Genomic DNA, 22,780 nt, shown 5'->3' with positions numbered 1-22,780 from the left:
CTGAGGTCGCTTTGTTTTTCTCTACAGGCCTGATCATCTCTGTGTCTGACTAATTCCACTTCCAGCCTTTGGCTTTAGGTCCTTTACTGGTGGCAAGGCAGGAAGAAGCACTTCTGCTCCGAGAGACTCAGTATTAACTGCTGGGAACATATCACTGTCACCCCAGGCATGACAGCACCTTGGCAGGTTTGGGATTTCAGGCATCCAATTTAATGAGATTCCTTTTAATTCCCTTCTGAGCCTTAGCACTTGCAAAATATATGGCCTGACCCCTTGCTCCTACGAAGCACAACATAGCATCTTGAAATATGTAAGACCTGGGGGGTTTCCACTGCAATTTTGTGCTGGTGGAGAGCTTGCCTTATTAGGCTAGCACTTAGCTGACTGTGTTTAATCAGCCTCCTGATGCTGTTGCCTGACAGAGAGAGCTTGGGAAGAAAGATGGGAAGGACTGAGGTCAGGAAGTCCAGGAGGTCAGCAAAGTGACCTGCGAGTACATAGGAGATAGAGGACCCCTTCATATTTCAGAAAAAGCAAAGATCTGTTTCCAAGTCTGCTGACTCACGGACTCTGGAGATGATCTCCTGTCTCTGAACCCTCTGTGTGTGAACACAAACCTCCAGCTCAGCCTGATTTGGGCTCCCCTAACAGTATCAATGGCCCTGCTTTTCTTGAACTCTTTTCTGGTCCCTTGAATGGCTGCTGGGAAATGCAGTTGCAGCAGATAGCCTGCGTGACTATCCTGTGCTGTATTTTTAAGGGTGGAAAAATACAGCACCTCATAGGTAGTTGTGCCCTTATATTTAACCCTGTGCTTTTACATGTGATCAGCCTTTCCAGTCGCTTCCAGACTGTTGGTGGCGGAGTCCCTAAACAACTGTGCAATAAACCTGATCACAGAAAGCACGGAGCATCCACAGCCCCCGCTGACTTGATCAAACATTGTAGGTGCTCAGCACCTTTGCAGATGAGGACTAAGACAGCCATAACAGCAGTGGTTTCCTCTCTGTGCCTGTGGTCAGCAGGAGACTCTTAGTCCATCACAGTTCCTCCGAGCTTGGTCTGAGCTCAGAACCTGCCTACAGACATAGCTGATATCAGGAGAGGGATATACCCAGTAGTGAAGCTGTTTTGGGGAAGGAGGGGACTGGACAGAATTTGGTTTTGGATTGAGAGGCCTTGGAGAAGATCATCTTCTGTACAGACCTAAATTAAAAGCATGGGCAAGTAGGGCAAGGTTTCCACTCTCTGCTGCCTGCAAGCCTCCCTGCTCTTTGAGGGAGGACTAACCAGGGAGGAGGAGGAGGGAAGCTGTGTTGTCACAGGCCCATGGTGCTGGGCGCTGATTGCAGCACAGATACTTGCACCTCAGGGAGTAGGAAAAGACCAGCTAAAATCTCAAACCTGGGTCAGCAAATCACCAAAAGGTGGTCGTCATCCTAATTTTTACTGAGAGGGATGCCCTAGAGGGGCAAGCCTGCGATGACAGACACCTTTACCCGCTTCCCAGGGCCAGGAGTGTCCTGCATGCTACGTACCTTCTGTGCTCCTTCACAAATTCAACCAGCTCCTCTTCTGTGTAAGGCTTATCAGGGATGTGAACAGGCTCATCCATAAACGGTTCATAGAAGTCCACCTCATTCATCTTCAGACCTAGCTTCTTGGCAACCTGTTGCAGTGCAGATGGTCAGAGGTGAGTGAGCCTGACGTGCCTCTTTGCCTACCCAGAGTCTCTCCCGGTGGCAGAGCTGAGGTCAAGGTGCTTACGCTCTTTCAGAGCATGCACTCTTAGGGGTGGCCAACAAAATGTGAATGGATCTTTCCTTGGTTAAAAAAACCACTGATGCTCTCTACACTACTGGTCTCAAGCACTGGGGCAGAGCAAGGCCAGAGTCAAGGTCCTGCAAACCTAATGGGGCTGGCTTCTGAACCCAGACCAGGACGTGCCTCCATGCTGCAACAATGGCCTTTTATCTTGCGACAGGGCCAAATCCAAATGCGGACAACAATACCACAAATTACAGGAACGCTGAAAATGAGAAGCTGGAGCCAGATATTAAATCTGGGAGCATCCTGAGCTTCTGGAAAACAGGTGGTAGAGGCTGTGAGCTCCCATGGTGAGGTCCGTGGATGCTTACCCCTTTGTCGAAGGTGGCAAAGAACTTGATGTACGGCTGGAAGTGTTCGGCGGCTTCTTCAAATGCTTTGTAATCTAGAAAGAGAAAAGGGGAATGAAGAAAAGATTTCACAGGCAGCTGGCCACGCTCTGATCAGCACAGACGGCACTAGGGAAGAACAAACATAAATTACTGCAAAATACATCAGATGACGGCACTGTGTTTCTTCCACCCTTCCAGCGTTTACAAACAAGGACCATTTCATGTGGAGTGAACACGACACATGTTGTGCAGCCCCATAGTGCTCAGGAAAACTACAGATCCTGGCATGCCATGCTTAACTGGGGCTGAAATCAGCAGCCCTGTGAAGCAGGTCCAGGGCTTACAACTCCAGCCTGTTGATAAGGGTGTTTGCAGCTGCCCGCTTGCACAAGCAGTAGTCCAGCCTGGGAAATACATGGAGTTGCTCCAGCATTCATGATTGCTGCCATTCCCTAAACAGTCACCGAGCATGATTAGGCACGCTCCTCCTGCTGCAGGAGGAAGGGGCAGGAACGAGGTATGTTTTTACTGTTACTGGTATCAGGTCCTCAGCTGGGGTCAGGAAGGATGCTCTCAGCCTGGTGGGAGCTCTTTACAACAGGTATTTCCCACCTTTCTTCAAAATACTTATCACTGAACAGCGTTAGGGGCACAGGCCTGCCCAAGCTGCCCTGCAGCTCATTTTGAGCGGGTGAGAAAGCTGAAGGGAGAGGTGGATGGGCTGTTGCGGTGCAGCAGACCAGGTGATACGTTGCTCATTCAGGTAAGAATACCTGTCTTTTTGCTAAAGGCAAGCCTTGCAAGTGTGGGGTGCACGCTGCCAGCGCTGCCCGGAGAGCAGGGGGAGCACTCGGGGCTGGCAGAGGAGACTGCTGGGGCTTGCCGGGGAGAGTCTTGGGTGAGGGTTTCTCAGGACTTGTGAAAGCTGATGGTTTTGCCTGGAATGGTCCCTGAGTTGCACATCCCTCAGGGCATGGCACCAGCCTCTTCTCAGTCTTGGGGTTCAGCGAGGAGAAACAGGTCAGTGCCTCTGCCAGGCTGCCCTAAGGCGTCCTGCTTACTGCTGCTGTACGTTTGCCAGGTTAGTATTTAATGTGTGTCCCCCTCTTTCCCTTTGCCTCCCTCCCTCTTTCTTTGACCTCTTGGGCTCACTGCTCATAAGAGGGGGAGTTTTGCTCCCTTTAGGTGCTCACCCAGTGTAACTGTAACCTCCGGTGATTTTGGGTGAGGTAGACTTACTTTTCTTCAGGAAACCCTGGATAATCACCCTCTTCTCTTGCTAGCAGACACCTTGCAGAAGGGTCACCGCTGTTGGTGTAGGAATGGGCTCATGCATAGCAACAGCAGAAACTTGCCTGCAACCCCATCTCATCCTCCAGGAACTTTGGCACTGTCACAGCCTGCCATATACCCCCACACCCTTAATGTTCATGCAGAAGAACCAATGCCTGGCCCCCAGCACCCCCAGCCAGGCTCCAAGCCCCATGAGGAACATATTCATCTTACGTTCAGAGTCTTCTCCTTTGAAGTAGCCAATGAGTTTGATTTCGTCATCGATTTGGTCAAAGGCCTGAAGCTCCAGCTTGCTGCTTAGGATCTCCACGGGGTCTTCTAGCAGCTGCCATGACAAATGCATTTGATAACGCAATGATTTGCAGCACCAGCCTATGCCTGGCAGGGTGTGTCACTAGCAGCCTAAGTGGGGAGAAAGAGGTCACCCAATTTCTCTGCTGCTGGAAATCCTACTTAGTGCTCTCTGCCTTAATGTGAGGAACCAAGAGATGCAGGTCACCTTCAGAGGGAGCTGTTAGCAGGTTCACTGCATAGGTTGAAGCATCAAGAGAGAAGATGAGAGAGGTCTGGGTAATGCAAATGGATGCTGAGAGACCTGCTGTGATGTGAGATAAGGGGTAGCAATCGCAACTGGCTTTAGAGTGGCTGAGAAGAAGGGAGAGCAATTGAAAGGGGCTGGTATGGAGACTGTGAGGTTCTGTGAACGACGGATGTATTTGTTTTTAACTGTAATTTGCTGGAAGAGGTTACTGCAAAGAACTTGCTTTCAGAAAATATTAAAACCAGCATGCTAGAGTGTGGCCAGACGATGTTTTGGAGCAGTGGAAAGTCTGGATGTGAATTTTCCTGGCTGATTCTCCTATGCAGAATGGGTTAAACCCATGCTTTGGCCCCAGACATGTCACAGTCTTGATGAGGAAGCTGGAAGACCTATCTGCTGCTTCAGCCTGTCATTAGTATAAAATTTGTTTCTGTTTTCTTAACTAGCCACTGCTGGTGAAAAGATTTGGTCTGATTATTTTGCCCAGCAATACTGGTGTAAATCAGGTTGTGGCTTCACTAGAAAAAAAAAAAAATGCAGGCAGGCCACTGTACAGCCTACAGAGGAGTAGAGGACCTCTGGGTTTGCTTTCCTTTGAGAGCAGGCTGCGAGGCACCACAGATGTGTTTGTTTTTATTTCCCTGCTTTGTTGGGTATTTTCCCTCTTGAGTGAAAAACACACAAACAGAAATCCTTCCTCTCTTCCTTTGTTCACAGAACATGTTTTTTCAGCAGCATACCACAAAGCACAGCAAACAAAACCTCACAAAGTGCCTTACGCTGCACCCCTTGCGAGTCATGCTCCGGCGTGTGGCTGCGTCTCTGCTGTGCCCAGAGCAGCGTGGGCAGCTCCCTGCTGCCGTAGTGGCCTGAGCCACGGGAACCAGGGATCCCACCGCTGCTGGGGTCGCAGCAAAGCCCTGCCCTGCCTCTGGCCCTCCTGGGCGGGGCAAGACACCCGCTTCTGTCCCTGAAGCCACTTATATGTGTTTTTGCCACAGTACCTGATGCATGCAGCCACAGACGCATTGCCGTAGGAGAGCTGAGGTCCTAGGGAGCTGTTTCTCTTCCCCAGACGTGCCTCTTGCCACTGGCACTTCTGCACCGCAGGTCACTGTTTAGGCAACCTGCCACCCTGGGAAATAAACCCTGCTGGCTCCGCCGCTTGCCTTACCTCCCTTATCTGCATTATTGCACGGCTGCTTATAAAGGGAGCCTCATTTCAAAGGAAAGCCAAGCCACTGCAAAATGTTTTCACTACAAAGCAAAGACCATGTTTCTGGGCTGTTGGAATAAAATGTAAAGAGAAGCGTAATACGTTGATGAGGGAGTCAGCATCTCTCTTGCATTTAGGTGCAAGGGTGAGTACGTATTTGCACCCATGTACAAAATGACCTGAGAGCACTAAGTCCTAGGCTCTTCTCTAACTCATGGCAGTGCAATTTGGTAAGTAAGTTCACTGAAGAGGCAGTAGTACACTACGTTGTTTGTGCGGTTGTGTCTAGAAATGGGCAAATAGTTTGCAGCATATACCTTTTTCAATGAATTGAGCTGCTTTTAGTTGCCTTATGGGAATGCTATTTCTTGGATGTTTTTTGAAAATAACTCTTCTTAAAAAAAAAAAAAAAGAGTGAAAGATTTTGCAAATGGCAGTGTTTGCATGCCAACTTGCTAACTGAGGTGGGTGACTAGCAGTTAGTTATGTGGGATTGTTGCTTGCTTCCAAATACTCCATAAACATGAAAGAGGGCAAAATGTCTTTAAGATGTAAGTGATTGGTGGCATATAAAGGTACCAGCTTTCCTGGGAACTCATGGTCAGACAAGTATTTGGGAAGCTTGCAAATGTCATCTCTACCAGCGTGTAGCAAACAGGGATGGCACTTCAAATAAAGATAAACCCGTGTTTTTTAGCAAAGGGAGTATTTGCAAGGTCTGCTTTGAGAGGCTTTATCTAGCTCTGAGCTTATCTGTGCTTACATCCAAGAGGAATTCCACCAAGACATCTGTGGCCAGTTCCCCATCAAATTCAATCAACCGCTCCTCCTTAAAGACATAGAGACTTCCCTCTTCAACTAAGCCTGCAAGAAGGAGACAGGAAACATAATGTGGTCAACGTCACTAAAAGCATTTTTACTACAGTGTATCTTGCTTGTTATTCTAGCAACGCCTCCTGGGAAAATGCAATTGCCAGTTTGCTGAGTTGATCCAGTTAGAAACAACATGAGCAATCTCTTGACTGATGTTTCATGGCATAGGGACAGACCTCAGCCAGAACTTGTTCTTGCTTCTTCCCAACTGTGGAACTTTTTTGTTCAGGTCACAGTTTGGCCTCAGTTGGAAAAATTCTGTACCGGGAACTTGTTTTAGTTTTGCTATCTATAATAATTTTGCAGTAAATAGTACTGGGCTTTAACTGACATCCCAAACTTGAACAACTTGACGCTAGATGGAAAATAGATTTTGATGCGGGCTGTGCTCTCTGCCTGGAGAAGGCTGAACTATGTCAACATAAACAGTGAGCTGGAAGCCAAAGTGAGCTTCAAACTCTCTGCAGCTTAGCTAGCCTTGGCAAAAGGGTTATAAACCTATGGTAGAGATGCCACAGATGGCAGGCTGGCAGATTTGAATGGTATATCACTGGACTGAGGACTGGTTGCCACAGCGTCTCAGTGAAGGCTCCAAAATCAGCAGCACTAAGGTCCTGCAATGCATGATGGCAGGGTGCCATGGGTCAAGGTGGTTGGTAGTTTGTTCCTTCTTGGAGAGGCAGAAGCTCTCACCTTTAGTTTAGCTTCCACCAGCACACTTAGCCTCTAAGTTAGGAAAGAAAACTACAGTCCACTATACAGCCCAGAATGCTTAAACAGTCTCTGACCTTAAGTCTAGTGGTATATTTATGTGCTGTTGTATTTATGTGCCATAGTATTTCCATATTGCTTTGTGGGCTAAAATATGAAGGAATCACCAGCCTCTGGAAGGCAGCTGTTTCCAGGGGTGAGCAATGCAGCAGCGTTTCACCTTTACAGGAGATTTCCTCTTCTGCTCTGGGGAGCAAGTCAGGAAGGGTTGACACCTGGCTGCCAAACCATTGCAAGGCTGTGGCTCCTCCATTAGAGGCTGGGGGTCACTCTGCCATGGGGCTGGTGACATTTTGGGGCCTATGTGATGTCCCTGTAGGTTTTGGTTCTGCGCCGCTGTGTCAGACCTGTCTCTGTGCTGGAAGACCAGGGAGTTACTTCATGACACCTATCTACGGTTTCTGCTCAGCAAGCTGTGAGCATCCACCCTGTCATCGCTACGGCATGAATTGGCTTTCTTTTTCACTTGGTTTGGTTTGGTTTTGGCACTCTCAGCCAGGAAGCTTTTTGCTGGAAGGGTGTTGGCTCACCCCTCTCATCCTCACCCCCCGGCTTGATCCTGCCCATGTTGGGGTGGGCAGGTGGTCAGTGTGCAATTGCCATCATCACCCTCCCCATCCTGGTGACAAGGATTTGGCTGTCCTCTCTGGGGCTGTCTGTCAGGCATCACTCCAACACCCTCTCCAAGCTATTCCAGAGATATCAGATATGGGACTCACCTAGCTTTTTAGCAAGTTTGGCATCCTTCTTGGAGTCCACCATCCCGAAGCCAATGCTTCTGGGCTCCAGGACCTGAGCTGCCAGCTGTGGGAGGAACCAGAGAGCCCAACGTTAGCGGCATTAACACCGCAGGGTAGCTAAAGGGCATCATACCCTGCTAGCATTGCACGACAGACACAAGTGACCCATATTCTGCTTTCAGGCAGCACCAATGGGTGGGATGCATCACATGCTGCCTCCCTGCTGAGATAACGCTGCCCGGAGGTCACAAGGGTTGGGTTTCTTCCCACTATGTCGCAGCACCGAGTTTGCTGGCAATACCACATGCTGCTAACTGCTGTTTGACACTCGGACATCAGGAGAGGGCTCCCAGCTGAATCGGGGACACCAAAGCAGTGGGCACGGCTGGGAGAAAGGCCTGTGCCATCAACACAAAGCAAAAGCTGTCTCCTCCCTTGTGCCTTGGTGGCCTCCTGCGGGGGAGTGTGACATGTGGGCACCACGGATATTTTAACTCTGGAAGTGCTTGGCGCCAGGCAGCAGTGGCTGCAAACTGGAGGGGATGCTGGGCACTGTTTCCTTCGTACATGTGATGGGATGGCTAAAGCAGGCTCCCAGCAAAATAAAGCAGAGGGACTCCTGGCTTTGCAAAAGCGGTCCCTTCTCCTGTGAAATGCTTTAAGTCATGTCTCCTATCCAGGCTTCAGTCACCCCCCAGTTCCTGGTCTCCTCTTTTTCCTAAGGAAAGGAGGCTAATCCCAGCCATGCTCGTGTTTGCCTCCTTGTAGCTTCAGAAACCACTGGCCCCTGTTCCCACCATTTTTGATGAAGGGGCCTCTTGAAGGTATCAAGTTCCTGCCTGTTTTGTGAAAATAGATATGTGAGGAAAGGAGAGACACTCTGCAAGTGCCCTGCGGTGGAAGTGGCCCCGAGTGAGACCCTGTGAATTCCAGATGGGCTCCGTAGAGATGCAGTCACCCTGGGAAATGAGCCCACTTACCAGATCACTGACTTAGCCCCACCACAAGCATGCCAGAGACCCTACAAGGTAGTAATGATGCTCTGAGACCACCAAGCAGCTGTAAGAACCCCCTTCTCCTCCCTCTCCCATCCTGCTCTACGAATGCCTCTGATGCTGATGGTCTTCTTGCTGTCCCCCTTCCCAACCCTGCCGGATGGGAGGGACAATGGGGATGAGGTGTCAGGGGCCTCCAGGACAGGAATGTCCCTATTAGGGCACAGCTGCCTGCACTCAGCTGTGGGAGGCTGGAGCGAGGCAGAAGAAAAGCCGCGGCTAGAGGGATGGTGGATTGATTTATGAGGATCATCCTCCCCCAGGACCCATTTTGGTACCACCCCCCTGGCCTCAAAGCCGGCTTGAATGTCACCCAGTGGCGCTGCCCCTGCAGCCGCGCGGCCCCTTGGCTCCATGCTATAAATAGCCTCCGCCTGTGCCCGGCCGCTGCGAGAGCAAGTGGCGATTAAAGGCATTGGGGAGCAAAAGCGGTGGAGCAGCCCCCTTGCCTGCACACCAGGGCATCATGGGGCCAACCAGCTCCCCATGCTGGCAGTGCCCAGCCCTTCCCCGAAATCCTGGGGGAGACTGCGGGCACCCTGGGGATCAGGAACCTTGCTTGGGTGAAGGGGAGTGATGGAGAACATGGTTGTCTTCTCCCTTCCACCAAATACATGTACCAAGGCCTGTCCCAAAGCCCTCCAGAAGGATGTATTCTCCACTAACCATCACAGCATCACTGCAACCTTAATCCCCCTGCGGCTACTGGCCTGTTGTCTTTAGGGGGAAAAGCTGCCATGTGACGCAAAAGGGGTGCTCCGTGTTATGCAGAAAACACACAGTCTCACCGCTCTTTCCTTGTTCTATCTCAGTGCTTTGAAATAAAGGTGAGGCTGCACGTTCAGGGCTCATGCTTACAGGGGATACTGCCTGAATGGGGCAGAGCACTGGTCCATATTTGCACATCCATTGATAAAGCATCTGAGCACTGGTCTGACTCATCTGGCATCTCATCTCCTGGCTCAGGTCACGGTCATCCATGTTAGAGCACCTGAGAGCAGCTGATACCCAATAATGCAGGGAGAGATGGACTCCTCTTGTGAGCTCCCTAGACATCTGCAAGCGGGTGGTGGTGGGAGAAGCTGTTTTCTGTTCCCCATTATGGGGATCTGCATTTACTGGACAAAGGGATGGAGCCTGTAGGATCATCAGCTTTAGGGGACACGGTCAGCAAGTCCCCACTTGTTGGCAGTTGTGTAGACCAGCAAGAGGTTCCTCAGAGTCAATGCTTGAGGCTCTGGCTGCACTGTGACCAGAGGTAAAACACAGAAAGCCCAAGGGAAGAAGACTGTCCAGTCATGTCCAGTCCAGTCCATACTTGATCTAGCTACTTACAGCTATGTTAGCCATGTGCCAGATGAAGTCAAGGCAGTTTAAGCCCGATAGTTCTTGACTCCTGCACACAGGAGATGGTTAGAGTTTTTTGGGGGTGTTTGAAGAAGCCCAGAAATGCGCAGAAAAGCTGCAACACCTGCTACAGACAAGTAGCGTGAGCGGGGCGTGAGCAGGGATGTTTGCAAGAGAGAAGGCATTGATCAGGAGTAATGTATGTCAGCATGCAGCGTACGCAAGATAGCTCTTTGGAGGGGTGTGGGTGCAGCTGTGTAGCTGTGAGCATGGGAGATGCTGGGAAAGAGTAAACATGTCAAGAAAACGTGGGTGATGGGATGAAAGCCTCTTTGTGTGAGACTGTGGGAGTGTGCACTTCATTAGGGCTCGGGAGGCAAAAAAGGTCACAGTAATGCTGGATGTGTGCCTGTCGGTGTGGCAGGGCTTGTGTGACTGTGTCTAGTGAGACTGTCTCTAGAAGGTGTATGTACCGTGGGTACAAGTGTTTGGCAATGTTCCTCTGAAGAGGCTCACCCTGAGAGAAGATGTGCAACAATGTGCGTATATAGGAGAGCGCGTGTGTACAGCGTATGCATGCGCCTGCGGGGACAGCTGAGAGCTAAGTGGGCAGCCTGCCTCCTTTGCTGGGACTTTCATGCTAATAAGATAATGAGGTGAGAGGTACAGCCTGTGCCCATCCACAGAGCACTGGGGTCCTGCACTGGGGAAATCTTTATGCAACATGAGACTCTCGGGAGCTCTTTCCACTGTGGCAGCGCCTGGAGGCAGGAGACCTTTGCAGGGTGTCAGTATTTACAGTGGCTTTTTCAACTGCAAGTTTTGCAGGGTCTGGACGTTGCTCCTGCCCTTGCTTTCCCTGCTTTCCACTGCAGCAGGTGAGTCTGAGCAGTGCTTAGGTGAGGACGTATTCCCACACCTGTATTTGAACCCCATAAGGCAGCAAAATATAGAGTTGTGCTAGAGGCACAGCAGCTTGGCTAGTTGCCCCCTGCTCATTACAGTATCAAGCATTTATATATCTCCTTACAATATTTTCTGATTCCATAATGCTAGTGGGATTTGAATGCAGATAATGTTTCTAATCTTGACAATCCTCTTGGCTCAGGACCTTGGGACAGGGGCGGCTGTAATGTAAGAACACAGCCCCTCCTCCTCCCCCTCCTCCTCCTCCCTTTAAATTCATACTGCTTGAAATCTTGGCCAGCCAGAGCCCTTGCCTTTGTGTCAGCCTCTATAGTGAGTAATTTAGCTTCAAAAGCTGCATGGGGAGATGGAGGGGAGAAACTGCGCTGGAAGAACTGGACCTAACTGGTCATGCAGTCCCTGAGGTACAGCAGGAGCTTTGAGCAGGCAGAGCTGGCTGAGAGCGTGAGCAAAGATCCCAGTAGCTTGTAAGCTCGTATCCCATGCACATTTTGCAGCCTTCCTCTCATGTGCATGAAGACTTTGCAATGCACACTTTCTAGCCACAGGATCGCAAGCTGTGTCCTGTGCCGCCTTGGGAAAAGGAGGTGCGAGTTTGGGAGCACTCCTCCTTTTTCCCACTTCCCTCAGCTAATAGCCATACTTGGATTTGGGTAAGCATGAGGGAACGCATGGCTCTCTGGGATGTGTGAGATGTGCCAGCCCAAAGTGAAGCTTGAGTATCATCAAGTAAGCAAGCACCACCTCACCTTGGATGGTGTCAACAGTTACAGGCAATCTGAATAACGGGGATGGAAAGAAACAACTCCCTGCCAGAACATCTCAGCTTCACACCTACCATACCCATCTGAACTTAGGTGTGATGCTGGGAAGCTTTCAGGAGATTTAAGAAGTCCCACAGGGTCATTCTGAAATCCTAAGTTATAGAGCAGCAGAAGTGTCACCAGTATAAAGGTGACAGGCTGCCCGGCCACGATTCTATTCCAGCTGCAAACAATAGTGATTGTGCCGAACCTTGCATTTGGTCAGTATTGCTGCTAAATGGCAGACAAAATCCAGCAGAGAGGGTTACAAATGGGGGCGGGAGGGGTGGATGCGTCAGCATGGTCAGTTTTTCATCGTGGAGTGACATTATGGCTTTGTGGCCTGGATTTTCTTCCCACTTCTCTAGCACCTGCCTGGAGCTCCCACAGACAGTAAGGCTCATCTTCCCCAGCCGCTCAGGCTGGGAGGCAGGGCAGTGGGGACGTTTGGGTCTCTGTGAGAGCCGTCATGAGTAAACTTCTCTTAAGCATGGGGAGCTTTCTGTTTCCCTAGCTGACAGTGATGGAAGAACAAAAATCAAGCAATGCAAGGAGGAGAGCAACAGGAGACAATGAGGGAATGTCCTTCAAGTAATCTACACTTCTCCGCTGTTTCTCTCCTACTCTCTTTAAAGCTGCAGTTTATGTTGATGGTCAGAACCTGGTTGATGTAATGATTTTATATCCCAAAATGTTAGGTTTTTATTTTCAGAAACAGCAGGAGGATATGGCAAAATTCTGGGGTATTTCCCCAAAAGCTTTGAATCCTTATGCAGGACTCATGCCTTCACACTACGGTTGGCTTCTCTGTTGTTCGAGCTGGTGGGCAGTTTGTTGGAGAGCAGAGGGGGATACCTCTCCTTCCGAATGCTGTACTGTCTCCTCTAGCATCCCCTTGCATACCCCACCAGCAACATTTTGGGTTCTTCCATAATTTGGGCTGGCTAATTACAGGTCCTGAAGCATGGTGGTGGTCAAAGGGAAGGGGCAGAAGCCTGCTGAGCAGCTGCCACTAAAGAAGCCACTCTGCTGGCAGCGGGACCAGGGGAGACCGTGTTGGTCCCACCTTCCTGCCCTTTTCCACCACCTGAGTTGCCCGGAGAGGCTGTTTATTGTTGAACCTGCCCTCCCAGGGGGTTGCTGCTCCTCGGACTAAAAGGCTAGTCCCCAAATATGGAACACCCAAAGGTCACTCCCGTGGAGGTGGCTTTCACAGGTAATGCTCCAAGAATGCCGCTCCAGGGCTTTAATTGCTGCGCAGCAGCTCAGCCCAGTCAGACATACAATGTGCTCTTTGGCTGCCTCCCTAAAGGTTTCACATAGTTAGTATTTTTATCCGCACCAAGCATCCCTAATTTTAGCGAGCTGTAAGCCAAAGCGCAGCCTCCCCAGCCGTGAGCTAACCGGGGCCAATGCCCATGCCACCGAGCGCCCACGGGTGCAGGGGCCACCTGCCGCTGCTCCCGGCCAGTCCTCGCTGGCGCTGCATCACAGATGTTTTGCCGACTCAGCTGGGCAGCTTGCACGCCGAGGACAGCCCAGGGCATGCATGTGTGCATGCATGCATGCATGTACTGACCCAGGTTGTGGGGTCTAGGACGGTGCCCGGGGGCCACCCACTAAACTCCCCTTCGACAAAAAGGAGACCGGAGGCGCAGTCTGGGTCCTCAACAAAAGTGAGGCCATTGCTGCCTTGTTGTCTTTCTGGCCTCAGAGAGGCTGCTTTGAAACCGAAGGCTGGATGCCACCGTGAAGCCCATGCAGGGCACAAGCTGGCTCCTTTCAGTAGGTGCTGGAGGAGGGAAGCATGCTTGATATTCAGCCCGTTCACCTCCGCAGACCATTGCTCATGTCATTCCTATGCCTCCAACTCCCAGGAACAAGCCAGATTTCTTGAGTTTCTGACCGAGTGGGTGTGAGCCAGCACTTCTGAAACCCCGGGCAGCCCGGGATGCTGCAGGCAAGAGCCGGGAGCTCCCACCCTGCATCCGCAGGAAGGATCAGGGAGGAGGGGCTCTGGGGGAACGGAGGGGTTCTTGAGACAAGAAAGGCATTTTACCCAAGGAGTGAGCAGAGAGAAATAAGAACTGAGGAAAGCTTTAAAAACATGTAGCCCCCTTTGAACAGGGTTCGAGGTGTCAGAGGTCTGCTAGCTGATGGCAGTCCGTCTGCTGCCAGGGCCGGACAGGGTTCCCAGAAAACGGACGTATCATGTACAGCAGCTGGCCTTCGCCAAAGCTGTGCCAGAGAGCGTGCAGGAATGAGCACCATCAGCACTGCTTAGGAGGGAGCGCTGGATGTCTCGGGGTGCCGGGGAGGGGAGGAGCGAATGCCTGCTCTGCGGCCCCCCTGGGAATTTAGTTCTTTGCCATCGCTGCTTGTTCTATTTCCTTGGGCAAGGTTTTGTCTCATGTATGTAGGTAAATCCCAATGTGCAAAGGAAAATAAAAAAGGAGAACTTGGACCTTGCTAAGTCACTTCTTCCCTAGGCCATGCATTCCTTGCCTGGGTGCCTGTTATTTAGGGACAGAGGCTGCAAAGGACATCTTTGGTCATCAAACCCGGGACCATGTCATTCAATCTCTGTCACAACCTGGTCAATGTCCATTTAAAACTCATTGGGCTGTTTTTCCCTAGAGGTCTTCCTCCTCTGGTGATTAGGGACTTCCTAGTTTCCAGACTTGGTTTATTCATAGCCCATTTGTCCTTAGGCTTTGTGCTTAAATAGCTCTTCTCCCTCTTGGGTGTTTAAAGAGAATTATCGTATCCCCTTTCCATTCTCCCCACAAATGAAGCTCAGGCATGAAGGAAGGGCAGTCACAGGCTTTGATTAGTCTGGTTTTAGATGAAGGGCACTGGCAGACCAAGCTCTGGAGTAAGGTTACAGTGGGCAAGCATGGCAACAGCTACCCCAGCCCGCAGGCAGGCTCCTGAGAAATGTCAAGGTCTGGGGTGGAGAACATGAAAAGATAACTGTAAACACCATACATGTCCACTGAGTAGGCGAGTGTGAGCTCAAGCTAATCCTTTTGAGGCCCCCCACTCAGGATGGGGCAAAGGCACCGCATTATACAAGAGTGAGACCCTGCCTCCCGGGAACCAGCCCAGCAGGAAGGCACTGGGAACCCTCGCTGGCACTTTTTGGGGAAGCTGACTAGTGTGGCAGGATGGCCGAGACCTAAGGGGATGGGCTTTTCAACGTTTTTCCTCAATGGCATTTCTGAAGGGAGGAGTGACACAGAAGGAGTCTCCGTGCAGCTTAAGGTCTTGCACGGCACCTACAGAGGTTGTCTGCAACAGCTGGACAGTGAGAAGAGCTCCTTGCTTCAGGGCCAAGAAAACCTACAAAACCTAAGCAGACTTGGCCTTGCACTGTGTCAGCAAGCGAACCCAAGCTCACAGGGGTCTGCCACGTCTCCAGGTGACATTTGCATAAAAGTTGGGTCTCTGGATGAAACCAGCTTGGTTTTCGTTAGATCCTGGGATTACAGCTGGTCTCTGCTCTGAGAACTGCTGTCAATACACATCTCTCCAATCATACTTCAGCAGCTGAGAAAGATGCCTTTCAAAGAGCAGTATGGCATTGAAAGCAGGGTCTTATGCTAGATGCTGCTCATGCAGCCAGTCCAAACTCACTGCTGGGAACTGACAGAGGGACTTCAAAGAAAGAAACTGGGCAATAACAGGTAAAGCAGCCTTGGAAATTGTTTCTGCCACTGTTACACAGAAAGACGAAATCACATACTTGTCCCTGGATGTCAACGTGCCCATCTGCGAAACGGGGAGCTCTCTGTAACTTGTTTTCGTGACTGGCATGTCAGTGAGTGAAATCCTCCTAAGTGCTACTGCTAAAAATCAGTGCTCTGCTGGCTGTTGATGAATTGAGACCTACTTACAGGGTCTCAAAGGGCAAAGTAATCAGTGCACACTTTTTCCTTTTCTTTCCCTTCCTTCCTTATTTTTGCATTGACTTATCTGTAGTGGAAGCCACTGCTTTAGTAGCCATGGAAACCAAAACTCCTCTTTTATTACGGGTATGCACAAGGCACTTGCACTGTAGGCTTCTGCAAATACCTATCCAGCCAGGTGTGCCTCGTGTCTCACCCTGAGGACTTGTTCTGTAGGGACCCAAAGACCTGACAGTTTCTGTGACACTCAGTGAATATGTCTTGTATAACGTGTCTACCCAGCCCAGGAAATTGTGTTAAGGCACTGTCTCATGAACATGCCCATTTTCAAAGAAAAAGACTGAAATCTGAGTCCGTGAAACAAACAGAGAAGGGTGCTTAAAGAAAGGGCTTGTTTTTTTATTTATATATATATACACTCTACCTAGAGATGGGGATAAACTAGAATCTCGTCTCTTGGTTCCTATGAATTTCTGGGTTGAACTACACAGACCTAAACTTGTAAACCTTTTTTCTGTGTTGCATCAGAAGCAGAGAAAGACTTTTTGCTATATATTACATGGCTCTGAACTCTCATGGGAACATCTGCTCTCAAGAGATTTCAAGACCATGTGGGTGGAACTACCCCAAAACCAGCTATCTTGCACCAGTTTTTCCATCCTGAGCTGGAAGCTGCAGTAGTTTCAACACTTGAAAATAAATCTTTGCTCTCAAGTGAACTGGGAGGTAGACTTTACACCCAGTTTAACCCTCGCCTTTTACTGGATTCAAAATCTATCTTTCCCTCTCACACCACAGGTAGCTACTGGCTCTGGTTGGGCACTGGGAGGATCTCATGCAACGTAATCTCATGGATGTATATTCCCAGGTTCGTAGGAGAATTTTTCCCTTGTGTAACAGAATTGGCCAAATATGTTAAGGAGTTTCACTTTGTTCTGCCATTTATTGCTAGAGGCCGGGCTGATCCTAGACCTCATGTGGAAAGGGGAGTACGATGTCCCTCTTCTCTTACCTCTGATCAGACTGGTTTGTGCTAGGGCAGTTCTCCATGAATTTTCAGCCCAGGGACACTGTTGCATTGAAGGGCCTAAAATATCTGGGCTTGACAAACCTCTTTTTTTTAAGGATATTACACATGCACACAGATGACAAGGGAAGAATGACAGGGGAGCCAGGACTGAGCGAGTTTCAGCAGGGGAGAGGGTAAGGGAGATGATGGTCTGCCATTGCAGGCAGCCTGCTATGGTAGTGAGACAATCTCAGTTGCTGGAGAGAGCTTCTCAAGTGCAAAAGGAAATCCTCTAACCACACTGCTCGTTATTCTTGTTACATGATTCCTAGAGACAGGGGCTGGCCCACGGGAGGGCAAAACTATCCCAATATTTAGGAGATTCAGAGATGAAAGGGAGAGGGGAGAAGGTCTGAGAAGTGGTGGTATGAGACAGGACGAAATATGGCAGGGGAGCTATGGAGGAGAAGAAAAGCAGAACAGATATTTCTCAGCTTCACTGCTTTGGTCTTGTCCTTTTTTGCCCCTTCTTCATTAAAGCTGAGACCTTTCAAGACAAGTAGCTTTTTTTCTAACTTGTCTGTTAAATACTTATTGTGAAGCCTTGTGTCCAGCTGTTTCATCTGCTTCTTCACTGTGCTCACCTGATGGGGCATGTAGGGCTCTTGTAAACATCACCACAGAGTAGGAATAGCTACTGTTAGCTCTGGGACTGCCTGGTTCAACCTCTGGCATTGCCCTGTATGGAGGCTTTTGCCCACTCAAGCTGCAGGTGCTTTTCAGTAGTCAGTGGTGCAGAGTGGAGTCATAGGGGAACGGCAAGCAAAAGAGAAGAGCCCTTTAACCTGAGCTGTGAAGCAGCTGTGAACAGCTCATGCTGTCTCTGCCTTGGGTTGTCTTATTACAATCCTTCCCCAACCCTTTTCCACCCTAGCCAGAAAGCAGTAGGCAGCTGCATCTCCAAACATTGCTTTGACTATTTTCCTGACAGACTAACCCAACAGCCCCCAGCTTTCCCACCCTGACCTGAGGGGCTGGCACTGCCATCCTTGGAGCTGTTGCCATGCACAAAGGATGGTCCAAAGAAGCTGCTGTTGCTCCCAGAGGGGCTCGGTTGTCCCCAGACCCTGTCCTCACCAGGTAGCACCCAACAGCGTAGGTGGCAGGAGCTGTCAGGACTGCTTCGTGGTGGTCTTCACCTCCATTCCCTTTCTAAACTGGAAAGGGACTCTGGGCTGCATGGCAATCTGGTCACAGTTCCCAGTATGCCTGGGTGCGGGCAGCTGAAGACCCTGTGTGCTGTCCCACTGTAATATCAGCTTAACGATGGCATCATTACGAAGATAGCTGGTGTGCACCCTGAGCTTTTGCCAGTGTCAGTCAGTCCTGCATGCTGGGCTTTTGTCCTGGGAAGGAAATTTTTCTTATCATATCACTTTCTTCTCAGTCTGCTGTTTGTAGTTATGTTTGGTAAAGTCCTTAAATATGTGCTTAAATTTACTCACGTGCTGTGAGTTTGTCAGCTTGATTTCCTAAGGATGTGAGACCCTTGTGATTCTCTTCTCTCTCCCCCAGGTCTGTCTGTCAGCTGCCTCCCCTAAAAATTTTTCTAGCTGTTAGCCCTTTTTGGCCGAATTTTCTGGAGGGAGGGATCTCAGGCATAATAAAGCTATTGCAAGCTTCCTGAAAAGCAGGGACTTGGAAGAAAAGAGACTGAAGTGCCCTGAAAGAAGGAAATGTCACCACATGAGCTCAATCCCTATCAGACACCAAAGGACCCAGGTGAGAGAGAGCCTCATGGACTCCTCACTCACGGGAGAAGCCCCAGTCAGAGCTTGTTACTGACCACAGGCTACATATTTCAGGGAAATCGTGCTCGTGGTCAAAGGACAATTAATTCATGGGTCAGAGGAGCATTTGTCTACGCTCATCTTGCCCTTGAGCGCTTTGTAGCTGTGGCTTTTTTCACGTGCTGAAGCCTAAAGCAGGGTCTGGATCTAGAGTGAAGAAGGAACTGGGACTTCTGTTTGTTTGCCATGCTTGCCATGCCGTCTACTACCCGGGCATATTGGGGAGTTTCTCCTAGTGAATTTGCTGGAACCTGGGCATTGGATGTCTCTTGTTCTTTTCTTGGTGTCTAAGATATTTCTTCAGGTCTTTGGTCTTTGGAATTATAGATTTCTTATAAGGTGCATGTGGGAGAAACAGAAAGGGTGGACTATTTGGGGGTTTTCTGGACTTAACATCCATTAAGCCCATTCCCTCCCATATGCACACACACTCATGTTCATCAGGCAATAGGACACAACCATGCAGCTCAGATCTTTGCTTAGCTCCATACCTGCCTGTGTTCTGGATGAAGGCTCCCTATTATTCCTAATGATGGAGACCAGTGCCATTTTATGGAAGGGAGGCTAAGGTTATGATGTTTTCCAGGCTGTGGAAGCAGCACGTCTTGTTGTGAGTCAGCAGGTAAATTCTCAGTATAGTAAGACGGAAAAACATGAGGTGCTCCAGAAAGGCATCTTATCACAGGCAGCGCCCTATGCCAGGAACCCCCAAGCTAGCAAGCAGGGAAAACTGAGGGCTGGAGTGTTTGCCTCTTATATACCTTATTTCAGGTGTAAAGGACCTTCAGCAGTCAGAGCCCTAAACCCTCTACTGAAATTAGATACATAAAGCCTTCCTGAGTGAACTTTTCCCAGGTTTGGCTGGAAGGAGAGGCTCTGCCACTGCTCCTGTGCCTACCCAGCAGCTCACTCCTCCGTGTACTTGCTCAAATTACAGGAGAGCTGGGTTCGGCTGCTGACTGCCTCCAGGGAGACCAATCCCAGGCAGTTCATCTCCCAGGTGAATGGCTCCACACCTCAGCCATGCAGCCACTGCAGCCATTTGTTTCCCTCTCCCTGGCCCGGTGAACATGTGGTGAAGTCCCACAGCTGGATGAGCTCTGGCAGTGAAGATTGAGAGTGATCCCCACAACATGTTACGGCTTGAGGTGAGGGAGGTGCTGTCACAAGAGGCAGCAGATTAAAACCTGCTTTGCCCACTCCTTTCACAAGTGCTCCCATGGTTGAGTTAGTACAGAAATTGGGAGCACCAGCACCTTGCTGGGCTGTGTCCTATGCAGGATACTGTCTCTTGCCTTCTGAGACCTTCTCCCCATTTAATTCCCTCAGGTGACAGAGGCAAAGGAGTGCTCAGTCTGCAGATTGCTCTTGTGCTTGGGCTGTCAGATTGCTGCTGCTGCAGTTCCCAGTCTAGGAGGGGGACTGTGAAACTTCAAGACATGCACTGAATCAGCACTGCAAGTGCTTGGGAAATTTTGAGGTCAAAGCCACAAGTGCCAGTTGCTGCGTGGCACGGTTAGCTGGTAGCTGAGCATTAGTGGACTGGAGCACTACAATTATGTAAAGTCTGCTGCAGATCTAATCCTCAATCTCTTGCCCAAGGTCACATAAGAAGTCCATGCCAGAGAAGCAACTGGAAACCAGATCACCAGAGTCCTAAACTAATGTACTCACTGCTGAATCAAACCCTGCAAAATAAAAGCTTTAAGTCAGATTGTATTGTAGCCATCACACCCTTGATGTGGCTAATTGTTAACATGGGTATAGGTGTCATGGGGAGTAAAACTGATAGTACACAACAGGTACCTGCTTCTGTCAAGTTTCTATAAATATGTATCTAGTAACTGCCTGAATCTGTCAAGCACGAAATAGCTATCCTATTAAATAACAATGCAATTATACTACCAACCATAAACACTTCAACTGGAGTTCCAGCATTTTTTTTTTTGCTTTGCCAAATGTTATTTGATCGCTCACCTGGAGCAAGTTACTGTTTCCTGACAGATGAGTAAAAACTGGTTAGTTTTTGAGTCTTTCTTGTTGTCAGGCTTGCTGAGGAGGTCAGTAGACTTTGAACTTGACATTGGACTTTTGCAGGACCTCAGCAAGCGTATTTTCTAATTCACATTTGCTATATTCCTAGGGGTGCAATGCATTTTCTCTCTGGATCTGATAAATAAAGCTTATGTGTTTCTTGTGCAATTCTCACTTTCTTTCCAAACGTGTCTTTTAGTTAAGAGGGAATATTTGTAAGCCCCTGGTTGGAAACGAGCACCTAACAATCCAGGCTTGCCGCTGAATGATTCCCTAGATTACAGTTACACTACAAGAAAGAATGCTATGAATCTACTTTGTAATTTTTACCATGATTTATTTTACTGAGGATTAATTAATCATTCTTTCACCAAAGAATTAACAACACTCTTTTTCCAGCACAAAAGTGAATTGTTGCATTAACAAGCAGCTACAGACTGATTCCAAGCAGGCAACCAAGTGTCAGAAAACCAAAAAGGGATTTAATGCTGCACCAGTGGAGAGCTTTTGGGATGGGGAGCTAGGACGCCCGTTTGCAGCACAGTTTGGTAAGGCTTCTTGGCTGATTGCTCCTAGTGGGATAGAAAATGGGACTGAATCCAGAATACAAGGGGGATACTGGCTTGCACAGAATGAGAAAGGATCTAAAAATTTCAAGCTACGGACTCAGGTCTGTGCTGAGATTTGGGAAAGTTCAAATGAGCTGAGTTCACGTTGCTGAGGTTTGCGAGGTTACTCGCTATTGCCTGGGTTTCTGACACGCAACCCAGAAAGACTATTTCCCAGCAAACAACTCAGAGGAGCACAAAAGAGGCTTTTTCCTGGGCTTCGCAGAACTCAGGGGCTAACTCAAAACCAAGTAAACAAACCCAAGCTTTTGGGTGCTCAATCCCCCCCTGCATAAGACCCTTTGACTGTCCCATCCCGTGGCTCCTCTCCACAGCTCCAAATACTGTGGTATTGACCCCTGCTGGGACATGCAGCGGTGCTTACCTCCAGGACCATCTCTGTCATCTGGAACTGCTTCTGGGAGACCTTGTCAGAGCTCACAGGCTCGTGGAAGAGCAGGCAGAGCATGTCGTACTTCTTCAAGGCCTGCTTGTAGTTCTTCTCGTTCAGGTCAATCACTCGGTCTTTCCCATCGTAGGTGGGGAAATTCAGTCCCTCTTCTGCTTTGCAGCAGAAAAGCAGGTAAAAACCTGCCAGGATCCAGCAAGTCGCCTTCATAGGGGAGCCCTTGTAGTGCAGCAGAGGGCAGGTAAACGTCCCTCTCCTTCTTAATTTGGGAAGAGGGGGAGACCAAAGGCTCCAGGTGAAGTTCGAACCGAGTTTCTCTTTCTGCTCCCTTCCTAGTGATCAGCCCAAACTCTGCAAGGCTGGTGGGGAGCAGCAAACTCTGCTGTCCTGGGCTCACAACAAAGAGACAGACAGGAGAAGCTGTCAGGCCAAGCCCTGGATACCTTACATAGCTGTGTCCAGCTCCCGTGTCATTAGGAACTCCATTTTTAGGAAGCAGTTGTTTCAGGCTAAAAATAAACCCTGCAATGAATAAAAAGGACAGATATGACACCATTGAGGGACTTGCTGGCACTCTGCATCATCTGAAAGAGAGGGAGCAAGCGAGAGGGAGGGAGTGGAAGATGTCGATGCTGGGAATACGCAGGCAGGGTTTGTGAAGGGACAGACTTCACTTGTAGAGGGAACCAAGGCACAGCCTGTCCTACTAGGACTTAACAAAAATAGAAGGTATTTACTGCATTTTTTAATAAGGGTATATCTCTTTGTAACCCCTTGGGCATCACAGTGATTAAGCTTTGGATAACAGATCTCGGATTAAACGGTTTCAGGGACTCACCTGCACCACTAGAGGAAAAGTCCCGTTTCCTCAGCAGCAAAGGAGGTGAGCGCTCATGGGACTCCCTCCTCCTCCTGCCTGGGGCATCAGCCAGAGCTGCCGGCTGACATTCAAGTTCTTTTCTGAAGCACCTTCTCTGCTTGCAGGGTACCAGGAGAATTGCTGGCTCTTGGACCTGTAATCCCAAAGCAGAGGGCAGCTTATGTTGCAACCTCCCCATGGCCAGAGCAGTCCCTGAGCCCCATACCTTGCTGGCGAGTGGTTAAAACCCTATCGTACTAAGGGGGACGAAGGGCAGGAGGCACGTGCCCAGGCCAGTGTCTTGGGGCAGGAGGCAGGGCTCTCCTCAAGATGACGGACAGATGCCACCATGGCTGCTGGCCTCCCTTCCTGGGACCT

The 22,780-nt window shown here is 49.6% G+C and overlaps 1 protein-coding gene across 1 annotated transcript in view; it reads right to left on the bottom strand.

Moving 5' to 3' along the window:
* The window catches only part of CASQ2 (calsequestrin 2), a 34,958-nt gene extending 12,961 nt beyond the window's left edge, over window positions 1-21,997 (bottom strand). The window contains exons 1-6 of the mRNA XM_076348703.1: window positions 21,520-21,997; window positions 7,573-7,657; window positions 5,973-6,073; window positions 3,666-3,777; window positions 2,139-2,212; window positions 1,539-1,669 (exon numbers count right to left, since the gene is read on the bottom strand). Of these exons, the coding sequence (XP_076204818.1) occupies window positions 1,539-1,669; window positions 2,139-2,212; window positions 3,666-3,777; window positions 5,973-6,073; window positions 7,573-7,657; window positions 21,520-21,753 (737 nt within the window). The 5' untranslated portion in view covers window positions 21,754-21,997. The remainder of the gene's footprint in view (window positions 1-1,538; window positions 1,670-2,138; window positions 2,213-3,665; window positions 3,778-5,972; window positions 6,074-7,572; window positions 7,658-21,519) is intronic.
* Window positions 21,998-22,780: the final 783 nt, after the last annotated feature.

This window comes from Aptenodytes patagonicus, chromosome 1 (assembly GCF_965638725.1).
Source record: "Aptenodytes patagonicus chromosome 1, bAptPat1.pri.cur, whole genome shotgun sequence".
Lineage (NCBI taxonomy): Eukaryota > Metazoa > Chordata > Aves > Sphenisciformes > Spheniscidae > Aptenodytes > Aptenodytes patagonicus.
Note: the sequence above shows the minus strand (reverse complement) of the source record. Positions and strands in the feature narration are given on the sequence as shown.